At 33.8% G+C, this 14669-nt stretch overlaps 1 protein-coding gene across 1 annotated transcript; it reads right to left on the bottom strand.

Annotated features, from left to right (window-relative positions):
- Positions 1-56: 56 nt before the first annotated feature.
- Positions 57-14406, bottom strand: LOC123703876 (proton-coupled amino acid transporter-like protein pathetic). Its single transcript, XM_045652060.1, has 9 exons — positions 14313-14406; positions 9141-9283; positions 8459-8603; positions 7931-8061; positions 5578-5804; positions 4929-5126; positions 4506-4611; positions 3744-3960; positions 57-251 (listed from the first exon to the last, which is right to left on the bottom strand). Exons 1-9 carry the CDS (start codon positions 14331-14333, stop codon positions 57-59), a joined length of 1383 nt encoding a protein of 460 aa, XP_045508016.1. The 5' UTR covers positions 14334-14406.
- Between the last annotated feature and the right edge of the window lie 263 nt (positions 14407-14669).

Below are 14669 nucleotides of genomic sequence, written 5' to 3'. Positions count from 1 at the left end.
ATTGTTTTTCCTGTTTTATTTTTAACAGCGACCATAAAAGTAATAGACCACTTTTACTACATATTTTTTATTAATCCCTTAACATTAGAGTAAGTGCCAGCAATTAATAGAAGAATGCCTACGAGTATAATTAAAACATTTTTCCAAAGTCGCCATCTCCATTTTCCAAGACCAGGGTTTTCCCATACAACCAAGAGATCGATTATTGCTGGGAAAATGAAACCCATAAGTGATAAACAGAAGGCTCCAAGCTGAAAGAAAGATGAATTGATTCAATTGATTCAATCAATAGTTTTTATTCCGCCCTGGGGCCTTAGACAAACGTACGTCACGCCATGGAATAGAAACTGCTAACGCTAATTATTGACATAAGCTCATGACATTTTGGTAATAGTTCGATCACACTATAGGTCTACCAGAATCTGATGGCATATTTATATTTAAGAAATAAAAGATTTTCATGTGGCAACTTATTTGACAACTATCAAATTGTTTGTCAAATTATTTGTCTTTTTTGCAGTTGATGAATAATTTTTAGGATTTTGTCTAAAAATTCTTCGAAAATGTCGAAAAAGCCGCTGCGATCACAAGCAAGAGGTCTTGTTTATAATGTCTATAGAAAAACATTCGATGAAGAAGGGTCAAACACATCACAATTTTCAATTTTGAAGATTTTATTGGTAAATTGGACTTACCCGTTTTGATACTTTAAATTACAAAATATTATATGTAGGTAACTATAATATTGTTTGTTGATTAGAATTTAATTTTATGAAAACTTATTACAGGAGTTTCCAATACGGCTATTCGTCAAGTCCAAGCTGTCCAAGTCAATTTTATAATGTGCGTATCTGTTAATACTTACGAAAATAAACGTAGTTTTATTTTATTTTTATTTTATTTTATAAAAAATTATAAGCAGTTTTAATCTACATTATCATTATATCGATATTTTCACATGGCATACTGGTAATGAATATACAAATATAGGTATGTGTAAAATATAATAATATGTATTACCTGTATAAAAGTAATATGTATAATTGTATATAATACATGTAAGTATGTACCTACATAATATTAAGTGGATATCTCATTATTAAGAACAGTATTGTCCACTTATGTAATGTGACTAATTATATTGAGATCAAAATAAAAAATAAGCAGTATCAAGATCGTTCAGTCCATTTTCCCCAGGGTTGCACACTCTAAATTTTGATTTCCCTAATTGCCATCAGATTCTGGTTTACCTATACCAACGACGCAGACGACCACGACCAAAGTTCCAATCTTGCCGAAATTTGTTCAAAATCAATATTAAAATCTCCCGTCATTCTGGTACTCAGGAATAAAAAAAATCGAGGTCAATTAATAAAAAGAAATAGGGTTTTTTGCGATTTTCGCCGAGACGGTAAGTTTATCACTTAGATTACAAAATAAAAGACAGATGGAGCGTTGCCGAACTAAACCGAATAATTTATCGTCATTTTCAATAAAGCTATGTGTGCTGTCATTTCACCGCTGCACTGTACGTACACGGTGCTTCTGTGTGCGTGTAATGTTGCCAGATATTGAAAAATTTCCCAAATTTTTCCCCGACTACGGAAAAAAGAGGGTTATGTTTTTCGAGTTTATGTATGTATGTATAATATTTCTTTGACACGCCCTGCAGTATAAACCGTTGGACCGATTTTGAGTGGTGAGGTTTCATTGCAATGATCTGAATTATTATGTTATAGTAGAGCCATTTTAATAGGCAACATTTGACAGTTCAACAAAATTCAACAACGTAACCTAGTAACGACGACATAGAATAACATGATATTTTGTTTTGTTAGATCTGCACATTTGCTTAACTTTTTTCAATTACGATTATATATTTATAATAATAATGACCGACACAATTAATTTTAAGATTTCATTTTACTGATAAACCATTCTAAACATAATAAACAATTTATAAATTGAAGAACTGACGTCGCTACAATTTTGTGTCAATAAACCTTTTTTCTTTTTAAATACTAGAGATGTTACTCTAAAAATCGAAATCCGACATCTAGAATCGAATGCATTGATTGCTTGTGAATAAAAATCATTATAAATTAATAAATTCGATTGACAAATGTTTCAAATCCGTATCGATTAATTCACTTTAATCGATGTTTTTAAGCAGATTACCTCTCTTCGAAGATAAAATTGATAGACGTCAAATGTTGCCTATTAAATTGGCTCTACTATAGTGGCGGTAGTGACGTAGGCTATATACATAAATGATAAGTCAAGTTTTAATTTTTATTTAAATTCTTTTATTACATAAAGTACCTGTCTACTAAAGTAATTGACAAAATAATTGTATTCAATTTTTTATTAAATAAATTACATAAAAAAAGTTTCAATATTAACTATAATAATTATATTATTTATTATTTTTCAAAATATATAACTGCGAATAGCGGTAGTTTTTAGTCGAGAATACGGGACATTTTATTTTCATCATGGAGTTCACATAAATTAAATCGCTAGCGAAAATGACTATGACGTTTTTAAGCTTTATAAAAGTAACAAAATAATGTATTATGCTTTTTAAAATAATCTCATAATGATCATGAACCTTTAGTGCACTATACAAATAATCACATTCACGATCGAAAAATCCAACAGCATTACCCTGAAGATCTTTTAACCATTTTACCGTTTTACCAATAAAAATGGCAAATTCATTTTCAAAATACTGGCAACATACGTTGAAGTTTTGTATTCCTTCATATCTGTAAAATTATTATTCGTTTATAGAAATAAATCAGCCAAATTTTACAGCGATTTATTATCACAAGACAGCATTTTTTTTACTAAAATTGCAAACCCTTTTTGACGTATTTCATGACACTATATGCGCTATAGCACTGGTTCAGCGACGTATTTGCTTTTGATTTCGTATTTTCTTTGACAAGGGCGACGGGCGGTTGTCATGCTCCATCTGTACTTTATTTTGTAATCTAAGGTTTATCATACAATCACCTGAACCAAAATTGTATATAATCTAATTATCTATAAAAAAGGTTAAATACATTTTTTTCTAGGAGCCACCGTTTCTATGAAAAACCTGTTTGTTCATCCATTGATCTCAAAATTTTTTTTCCAAACACCAATACGACAGGAAATTCTTAAATTTCATTTTTAATTGTGTTTTGCACAATTTTATTTAATTGCGACTGGATGAAAATTTTGTTCGTGGTCGTCGTTGTCGTTGGTAGGGTGACCGAATCCTTATGCAAAACATCATACGCTTATGTCAATTTCTATCGATAGCGTATTCTATTCCTTGGCGTTTTGCCGTTTGGCTAAGGCCCCTGTAATTTTCAGATTTTATAGAACCAGTCAATGTGTGACTCGTATTCATGGTAAACATTTGTAAACAACAGATTTGAATCAACATGTTGTGTATCTACTATCAAAACGTTGCTGGCATCAAAAGAAAGAAATATCTAAAGACATTTAAAACAACCATACGATAATTATATACCACAAAGATACCACACATAAATGAGTAACAAGTGACAGTGGTCGTTGATTTACCTATAATTAGGCTCGTTGGTAAAAATGAAGAACGATATACTGAAAAGTTCTCGTCCGAGGAACGACAATATTTAAACAATGATATATTAGCATTCGATATGCAATTATTATTAATAATAGTGCAATTATTAATAGCAAGCAAAACTTCAAAGAGTAAGGAAACTCACCAGTCCCATCAAGTTGCCAATATTAGGAAACGCAATCGCAACAGCAGTTATTATAATAACAGAGGATCCTCTATAGATCCTCTCATATATCCAGTGTTTCTTTGGATCATGTTTCTTGGAGACATAATGCCAGACCAGGTTGAACGGAGCCCAGAAATTAAGGGCAAAGGTGACGAAGATCATTAGACCCATTAGAGCTTTCAAGATTGTTGGGAATCTAAAATTTTGTATAAATATAATCATAAGGGTGCTTTTCCACTAATAATGTGCGAGGATGTATAGCGAATGTTTGTAAAGAACCAATCATAGCGCTACATTTAGTTTGAAGTGTTTAGCGTTTGAAGCAATACTATTGGTTATTTACAAACACATTCCTCGCTACTCACCCTGCACATTATTGGTGGAAAAGCACCCTAATAGGTATTACAGGTAACATTTTTTCTTTACCAATAAAACTGGGATTATTTTATTGAATGAGTACTTTGTAACGGAAACTTAACTTCTATTTGTGTTAAGATTTATCATAATGATGTCAAGAAAATAGAGAAATGGGAACTTCAGCTATAATGTACCTTCGCCTTATGTACCCTACTGTGTTAATCCATTTTGTATGATTGTTAAAATTTTACTTGGTGTGGTAGATTGATAAATAAATAAATAAATAAATGTATTTTCAGAGTAATATGTCGTAAGTTAAGAATAATGTCCCAAAAATATATACCTAGTATAGATAGAATTGGGATAAATTCAACGAATACTTACGTATCACCAGGGAAATTCAATGTCACGGGTGAAACAGATTTCTCTCCAAATCCCCAATAACCAAAAAATCCAACCATTACAAGGAATATAAGAACAATAGTCATCCCTGAAACAAATGATTGTAGTACCTAATTTTATTTTGTGGAGAGAGTTTGGGGTTAAAATAAGCTTTAACAATTTTCGCATAAGTGAGTTTCGGAACACAGAATTCTTTCGAAAAACATAAAAAATGATATTGTTACAAGGTAACTTGACTAATAGAAGCATTTACAATAGTTATTTTCTAGATTTCATACGAACTCGACACATGGAGAGCGTTTAGACTAATCTTACAACAAAATTGAAATCAAAAATTTTCTGCCTTATTTTTTCATAAATAGCATCAGCATTACATTTAAAATAGTTGACAAAGGCAACCCTTACCCAATCCAATAACAATTGGGGATTTCTTGGGACTTTCCATATTGTTCTCAATGGGCAATATGACTCCTATTCCTTCCATGCTAAAGACGACAATTCCGCAAAATTCAAAGAAGCCCACGGCGTCTTTCCAAGCTGGTACTGTTGATATGGGTGGAGCTGATCTTAGACCATATACTACTGTTGCAGCTACGCAGACAACTGAAAGAATAATTGTGTAGTTTGAAGATATCTAATGACTGGTTTCAAAGGTACGGGACCTTACAGTTAAATGAAAAATATTGCATGAAAGTTTTAAAAAAGATTAAAATTTTAGTAGAGCCTTTAGGGCGTTCTTTTTAATATGTAGGGTGCAATTCTAACAATATAATGTAATTATTTTTTTTTAAATCTATGCAATAGTTCATAAGATTTAGGAGTACTTAATCTCTTTAGGAGTAACAAAATGAACAATAGCAGAATCAAGAAGAAATTAATAAAATTGTTCATGCATTGGTATCGTAAATTTCAATAATCACTAGCACATTGTTATATTCATGTTATTTTATAATCATAAATATAAACTTACATATTCATATACGAAGATGAAGTATATTAATTATTAACCATGCATTTTTAAATATGTATTCAAATGCAAACAATCATAACTCACCAATAAAAACGTCAGCAACCAAAGAAAATGGCGCCAAATATTTCAACGTGGTTATCATACACAATAACAAAATTGGTATCAACAGTGCTAATATGTACAATCTAAGACTATTCAAGTCTAAATCTTGGTTGTTTTCTATAATTTCTCTAAGAGTTTTAGCTATTATTATTTGGTAAACACAGCAGGCGCCGAAAAGGTCTATGCAAATGGTGAGGTCCACTGCGTATCTGAAATTGCACAAAGAATTATATTATGTACCTTCATATAAAGTTTTTGGTAATAGTATAAATATCTAAATAGTAAACCTTGTTTTATATTTCTTCGCTAATTTTATATTTCATAATATATTTCATCGCTTTGACATCGCATAAAAAATATATTTGACCTGTATTTATGAATATTCTTAGATTTATTAGCAATTTTTAACAATACTTATAAAAAAATGTTGGGTGGTTTTATGAAACCACGGTAAAAGTGAAACTTACGATAATGATCGTATTTGTACGATAATTATCGTACGTCACGCGACATGCGCTACACAGACCAAAAAGTTTGAGAAGATGTAATAAAAAAATAATTATATAAATTTATATAAATTTATATAGTACGGGAGCTAGCAACGTTAAAAAAAAAGTCATTTTAGTATAGTTGGGTTTTTGATATACTGTTTCTCTTGCTATTTCGGTTAGAGTCCGGGCTGTCTGGCTGGCCGCAGTGGTTGCGTTTATTAGTGCGCATCTTATCTGCACAGGAAAATATCCTTAATTTAAAGTCATTTTTTAACGCGTAATTTTTAATCTTTTGCCTTTAGATAGATCCATCAGACATAATTTTTTTATTGCAAGACGTTTTTTTCGTTGTAAAATAGGTGCCATACGCAATTTTTATTTCAAAATAACTAAAATGTCATCGAAATAAGTGAAATTACATCAACATGAGTCCGCTTAAAAGGTAAGTAATAACTTTATTATTTATATTATATTATCCTTTTTTAATACTTATATTGAATAATTAGTAAACTAATATTTTTAATAGATGGTTTCATAATTATTACACTTTTGGTTATAAATATGAATTTGATGATATTTGTATTATCTAGTGCTTAATTTTACGCGAGTATTATACATTTTGAAATTAAAGACTTGGGAAAATAATACAATGAATAAATCGCGTTTAAAATCCGTTAAAAAGTCTTTAATTCCTTGATGATATTTGGTTTTTATCAAGTTTACATTAACGTCCTATTTGAGGTTCGTTGGGAAAAAGGAGGCGATATGGTAGATTGTTGCAATAAAACTGTAAATAGTAAAATGAATATTATATATAGTATAAGTAACACAGTGATTACTTATCCTTCACTGGGACTCATGTTGATGGAATTTCACTTATTTCGATGATATTTTAATTATTTTGAAATAAAAATTGCGTCTGGCACCTATTTAACAACGAAAAAAACGTCTTGCAATAAAAAATGTATGTCTAATGGATCTATCTAAAGGCAAACGATTAAAAATTACGCGTTAAAAAATGACTTTAAATTAAGGATATTTTCCTGTGCAGATAAGATGCGCACTATTAAACGCAACCACTGCGGCCAGCCAGACAGCCCGGACTGTAACCGAAATAGCAAGAGGAACAGCATATCAAAGAACCAACTATACTAAAATGCTCACTTGTCAACGTTGCTACCTCCTAGAATAATAGATGTAATAAAAGTTTCACCACAGAATACATAATAGTAGCTAAACGCTACAGAACGGACACTCTCCGCCTCCCGCCAAAATTAAACACTTACCTCACCCCGCACGATCAGACATGTTATGGTACCCATTTCCCCGCAAGGACGATACCAACGACGTCTTTAGACGAAACGCAACGAAGATTGACAACACTAATCAAATTGACTTAAAGCAATTTTATTATTTTGGATTTGTGATTATCGTTTTTCGTAGAAAATGGTTAGATATTGTGCTGTTGGATGTATTTCATCAGAAAAACGCGAATTTTTTTTTACGCTAGTCACAAATGTGCCAACCATAAAGAGTTTACACACACATTTGCAGTCTCTACAGTGTGACTGTCAAAACTATAATTTTGTATGGAGTGTCCGGGGTGTGGTTTCACTTTAAAATTAAGTACATATAACATACTTATAATTCATAAATTATTTCCTTTACCTTTTTTGTCTCTAAATAACTTTAATAGTATGCTAATAATAAAAACGAACGAACCTAGAGTAGTTATGTAGAGCAAACGAAAGCGTTTTTCTATAAAAATAAACGTTTCGTAACACAACTTAGTTATGAACTTTTCATTTAATTTTTCAAATAAATTTTATACATTAATAGCTAACCTGAACCATTTGCTATATTTCCTTAATTTTGGAAAAGGTCCTACTCGTAGAGATGCTTCTGCCACGTCCGGGTAAGACATTTCAGGTACCTGCACCCTTGTGTATAATATTTGCGCTGAATTTACTAGTAACTGAAAATTGTATAGATTTTATTGTTAAATAACACAGTCACAGTTACTAGTGGAATCATCAGTTAGATTGATGGCCTAGGCTCTTTATTAAACGGATATACCTATATCCGTACCTACCTGAATGATATTCAGTCGTAATTTTTAATGTAACAACGGCACATATTAAATAAAATTTAATTTAAAGGGTGTGTTTAGTTTTTTTTTAAATTTAAGATTACTTATTTATTTTTCGTCAGCTATTTATTAATAGTTATAAAATATAACTCAGGCCCCGGAACCACAGACACAATAGAAAATCTATTGTGTCTGGGACCGATCGGGCCGCTCGGGGCTCAATGGGTTAAAAATAATTAATAAAGGAAGAAATTGAGTTTATTTATGTTTTAAATAAACTTACATGTAAACAATAAGAGATATAGAAGCCAAAGACGACAGTCATGACCAAAGACGTCCACAGACCACTCTTCATGAATGCTTCGTGAATACCCATTATACCACCACCCAAACATCCTTTTATTAAGTGGCCTGTCGCTTCTAGTAAACTGAAATTAACGAAAATTAATTTAAAACAATGTTTTAAAGTTTTGTTTAAAGAAGTATCTGCAGGGGCTACCCTGTAGATGAATATGGGCGGTGGACTCGACGCTCCACAACTCACAAGCCCGTTTCCCCACTCTTTTATAAAAAAATAAGAACTGTATATTCATATTTATTCAGAAACCTATTCTATATCGGGATAAAAACGGCATTAATTATAATTTACCTACTTTAAAACTCTGAGTATCTTGGGCGTAATAGCTTGGACGTAGTTTATTTTAAAACGCATTTTGTATGAATAATAAATTCAATATAATTTGTTTTAAACAAAATATTCAAAGCTTCTCTTTGTTATATTAGTAGCTTCACTTGATTCAACCTGCATGTTATGGATATAAATTATTAATTTAAATATTTTTTATTTAACTATAAAAATCGATCAACAGTACATAATATTGTTAAAATAAATAATAATAACACAATATCAAGTGACGAAATTTGGCTTACTCTGCCTTAAAATATACAAAATTAATGTTACCTACTTATTACGTTTCCTCGTGGGCCTATGAGCAACAAAGTCGTATGTTTGTTTCTGTGACTGCAGGCTATATTTACCCCCATCTGGTGGGGGTTGAGGAGGTGGTTTTGAAGGGTCTACATGATCTGATTCCACTGCGGTGTTTATCTGTAATTGTATAGAAAATATATGAGGAAGTGCATTTTGATACGTTGCATAATGTAAACTAGCTTTATGCGCACGGCTTCGCCCGCATTGTAGATAACTTAACAAATTATTTTCTTAAGCCTCTTTTTTTTTTTTTTTTTTTTTTTTTTCCAAGTGGGGAAATCTTGCCTAAGATACCCACGGCTCCCGGGGAAGGAGTCGTGGGTTATGTCGGATTCCTACCGACTAAAACCCCACCGTGTACCAACGCGCTGCTTTAGACGGGATGCGGGTACACATTCGCAATCTTCCGCATGTCCCGCCCAGCAGTTGCCCGTTTCCAGGCCCTCCGCCACTTGCCCGTTTCCAGGCCCTCCACCAAATGCCCACCCCGGGGCGGCGCAAGCTGTACACGAGCTCACGCCACCCGCTCGCCGATGATGGATTGTTCCCCGTTCCATCATCGGCGTTCCCCAAACCCTCGACCCCAGCATCGACCGGCCGAAGGGCGCGCGCCGAAAGGCCCTCTGAAACGTAATTCACGCGTCGAAGGACCCTCCGGCGCACTTTTATAGAGGTTTCCCTCGCAGCCCCCACCTCACACCAGAGGTGGCGGCCCTCGGTCCGGCCCCACGGACCGGATTACGAGTTGGCAGACGGCTGTCACAGGACAGCCGCCGCCCTACACCCACCTACAGGAGTCACCGCGTGTCACAAAAGTGACGCGTCGGGATCCCGCCCCCTGTTTTGTTGGTAGTTAGACTACCAACAAAAAACAACGCGCGCGGCCTCTGGCCGCCATCCACCGCCGCAAAGCGCAGCCCCCTGCCAGTCGGTCGGAACGAGACCCAAACGAGGCCCAATCGACCTTCCAACCCCATTTTTGCCCAGCCAAATTGCCAGGCCGCGACCACTAGCCGCCATACCTCGCCGTACCACAACGGCACCTGAGCCAATCCTGGCCCCCCGGAGGATCCTAGCCAGCTAGCCAGCCATCCAGCCAGCCAGCCAGCCAGCCGGACAACCAGCCGGTGACAGCATGCCAGCCAGCCGCCGCGGCTCAAAGCAGCCAGCCAGCCAACCGGTGGGGCAGCCGGTTTCAGCCAGCCTGCCAGCCGGCCCCCTAGCCAGCCAGCGAGGCAGCCGGTGTGACCAGCCGGTTCCAGCCAGCCCGGCCAGCCTGCCTTCAAGCCAGCCAGCCAGCTATATGGATCCCTGGCCGTCGAACCAATCATGTCGTCAGACGACAGACCGGCCTTTCAGCCCCTCCGCGTCCAATTAGCTTCACTCAGAGTACACGAGTGCACTCCAAGCTACTGAGCCCCCCCGGCCACGACAAGGCTTGGAACTGATGGGGGGGTTCTTAAGCCTCTTGAGTCAACTATTAAAAAATATGTTGGGTAATTTTTAAGATTTAAGCATATTTAAGCATCCATATTCAATATATTTGATACAAACAAAAAAACGCGTTGCCAATCCAAACTAATCTTGACTCCAAAAATCAGTCAAAAACGTTTTTGACCGACGCGCGACGCCCTTATAGGTTAAAGAAAGATCATATTTTCGATTAATTTTTATTTGCAATGTATATACAAATCACATTGCTAATTCATTATCTGCGACAACAATAAAAGAAAAACCAATGAAACATAACCGTGACACAATGATTGTAAAATAAATATTATTAAAAAATTATAGTTATCGTAACGAACACTTATTCCTACAAACGAAGTCTTATTTTTATTTGTTTCAACGCGACGAAAAATATGCATGCAACCGTTTTTTTAGTAGACTTTATGGTGGCAGACACAAAGCAAGTAATATTGGTGGCAGAGGTTGTTTTTATAAATTCATAAGATTAAAATCAGCCTACAAAAAATTGTTAATTCATCTACTTAATTATCAGATGAGGATTTCTACTTTCTAATCCTGCATCTTAGACATCTAGCTCTATCCCGCGGTTTCACCAGCATACTGAAAGACATATTTTTTTTATAATTTTTTGTGTATTTACAATTTTATGTGTTTTAAATTTGTCCTAAATGCTTTTTCTGAACTGATACAAATACCAAATAAATAACTTCATGTTGAGTATGTTAAAAACAAAATGTACGCAAGTCTAACAAAGAATTACTGTTTGTGTGTTATCTTGTTTGATTGTGATTCTGTGCCGATGTTGTAAAGATATGAGATAAATCTTAATTTTATAATAAACATATTTCAATATAGGTAAAGAATTTTAATAAAGATTTTGTTCTATTCAGCTCTATCATTTTATAAATGTCATTTAAATGAAATGAAAAGTTTTGCCAATATTTGGTAACCATAATATCATTAAAACTTTAGAGTCTTTATGTATTTGAAGCGTCGAGATAAAATAATACAAGATAAAAATTCGTTTACAAATTATCAAAAATAAGAAACTATTCTGACTCTTATTGTGTGTGTCTTCGATCTGAAAGCTAATAAAAGTAATACATAGGTATATTATGGAGAATTCATAAATTGATAATTTTATCGTAAGTTAGGATTAACCTATCTTAAAAATCCTTAAATTTAACATCAAAATATCGAACTAAAGCCAGTATAACTTCAAAAGACCTATTATAGCAAAAAATGTAACCATTTTACTTTGTTTTCATGTTAATAATTATGGAACCTACTTATAATCATTATCTACTACCGTCATAAATTAAGACGTTGAAAAAGTACAAGTAGATACATTGTTTACAAAGTCATACTAATAAAAACAACTTATAACTAACATATTTTAAATTTAAATCACCTTTTCCGCCGCGTTTGTCTGTTTGTTCGCGATAATCTCAAAAACTACTTCACTGATTTTCATTACCATCTAAATGTATACAGTATAACAGTATACAGCATTTCGATGAAATTGGACGCATTGTATATATTGTAATTTCAATAAAATTGTGTGTGCAGAAATGCGAGTTGTCTATAGTACTGCTACTACTCTACAAGTCTACACGGGTAAACGTTAGAGTAGGGTGGTAGAGTACTAACTATCCGACTTACTATACTAATATTGACACCATTGGTAGAGTAGAGTACTAAAATTCGGTATAGTAGAGTGGCTAGCACCGTGGCAGTGTAGTCACACTACTAAAACTGGTAGAGTAGTATGCTAGTTGACTCTACCGTTTACTCTACCCGTGTACACCCATATTTACTAAATAGTGCAGTTATTAATAACTATCTGAAGCTTAAGCTAATCTATTTATTCGCGTAAACAAATCCATACTAATATTATAAATGCGAAAGTAACTCTGTCTGTCTGTCTGTTAATCAATCACGCCTAAACTACTGAACCAATTTGCATGAAATTTGGTATGGACATATTTTGATACCCGAGATAGGACATAGGCTACCTTTTATTGCGAAATATGTACCACGGGCGAAGCCGGGGCGGACCTCTAGTATCCTTTAACTTAAGATATATAAGGTCTATCTAGAATTTTTCAAATCGGACCAATAGTTCCTGAGATTAGCGCGGTCAAACAAACAAACAAACAAACAAACTGTTCAGCTTTATAATATTAGTATAGATAATTTCATATATGTACTTCCCAACATCTTAAAACTGTTAAACTTACTTAATCGACAAATATCTACAAATGTTAACAATATTATGGAATAGTAATTACTTCCTGTTTAATTTACAAATAGCCTTTTAATTAATTTATAATGTTTTTGAAAAAGGTAGTTTACGTAATAAGAAAAATCAATTCATGCGCTATCAACATTTTATATACTACAATAGCAATCTGCGCGCGGCTTCGTTCGTTTTGTAGAAAACATTACATAATCTATATATATAAAACTCAAAGGTGACTGATATACCTAGTGATCTATCAACGCACAGCCCAAACCACTGGACGTATCGGGCTGAAATTTGGCATGCAGGTAGATGTCATAACGTAGGCATCCCCTAAGAAAGGATTTTAGAAAATTCGTCCCCTAAAAAGGGTAAAATATGGGATGAAAACTTATACCATGAAAATTTATCTTATCCACGCAAGCGAAGCTGCGGGCAACAGCTAGTAATATATAGGTACAAAAACCTTCCTCAAGAACCCCTCTATCTATTAAAATAAACTTCATCAAAATGTAGTGTAGTATTAAAGATAAGCATACTAAAGGACGGGCAAACGGACAAACGGTGTCTTTGTTTTATAATAATACTATTTTTCCACCCGCAGCTTCGCCCGCCCGAAAAACCCGCATAGTTCACGTTCCCGTGGGATTTCCGGGATAAAACCTATCTTATGTCCTTTCTCGGGTATTAAAATATCTATATACCAAATATTATATAAATTGGTTCAGTAGTTAAGGCGTGATTGAGTAACAGACAGACAGACAGAGTTACTTTCGCATTTATAATATTAGTACGGATGTAGTAATAATAAGTACGCGCTATCTAGTTTAAATTGAGTTCCTAATAAAGAATTGTAATTTATTTTTTTCTAATAGAAGAGACTATTTTGTAGTTCTGAATACCTATAATAATTATTATTTTACTTTGTAGCAACTGGATATATATTATTTAAACACGCAATAACATTAATAAGGTATTATTATAATAAAATACTAAATGCTCTACTAAACGTTAAATAAATAATTCTAGTAAACTGACTTGATTACTTTTACAAACAATTAGGCACAATTACAAAATGGCTTATTAAAATCCTCTCAACTGTTACTAATTAAAGTTATGTACCTATTTAACAATAATGACTACATACATAGTATAAAACAAAGTCACTTTCTCTGTCCCTATGTCCCTTTGTATGCTTAAATCTTTCAAACTACGCAACGGATTTTGATGCGGTTTTTTTAATAGATAGAGTGATTCAAGAGGAAGGTTTTAGTATAAAATTTATTAGGTTTATTCAAAGCGGGCGAAGCAGCGGGCGGTAAGCTAGTTATCTTAATAAATCAACCTCTTAAGGTTATAATTAAATCATATTCACTTTTAATTATTATCTTTAGAAATTATCCAAATAAATGTTTTTCAAATAGTTTGACTTACATGGCCTAATTTGATATCCATAAATGTATCCTTCAAAACACAACACGAGTGAACACAACAAACGACAGTCTTATTATAGACTGATTTTACAACCTTCAGACGCAAACAGATAATATTAAAACATAACATTCATTGAGACGCGTATTAAAATTAGTAGCGCACTTTATAATAGTAGTTTGGTACTAACTTTTAGAAGTCTAGTCTATACATTAAGAACTAGCTGTGCCCTGTGGTTTTACCCGCATTTCTCTATTGTTCTTAGCGTGATGGTATACAGCGTATATGATATACTAGCTTTCCACCCGCAGCTTCGCCCGCGCAGTCAAAGAAAAACCCGCATAGTTCCCGTTCCCTTGG

Source organism: Colias croceus, chromosome 27 (genome assembly GCF_905220415.1).
Source record: "Colias croceus chromosome 27, ilColCroc2.1".
NCBI classification, from domain to species: Eukaryota; Metazoa; Arthropoda; class Insecta; order Lepidoptera; family Pieridae; genus Colias; species Colias croceus.
The sequence above is the reverse complement of the archived record's forward strand: the minus strand, read 5'-3'. Positions and strand labels throughout refer to the sequence as shown.

Bases quoted from the DNA above. Each gene is read 5' to 3' on its own strand.
- LOC123703876 (XM_045652060.1), bottom strand. From the start codon at position 14,333: ATGGATATCAAATTAGGCCAT. The intron at 8,062-8,458 runs GTAAGTTTATTT...TACAATTTTCAG, and splicing joins ATATCTCTTATTGTTTACAT to TTACTAGTAAATTCAGCGCA. The intron at 5,805-7,930 runs GTTAGCTATTAA...GTGCAATTTCAG, and splicing joins AAATATAGCAAATGGTTCAG to ATACGCAGTGGACCTCACCA.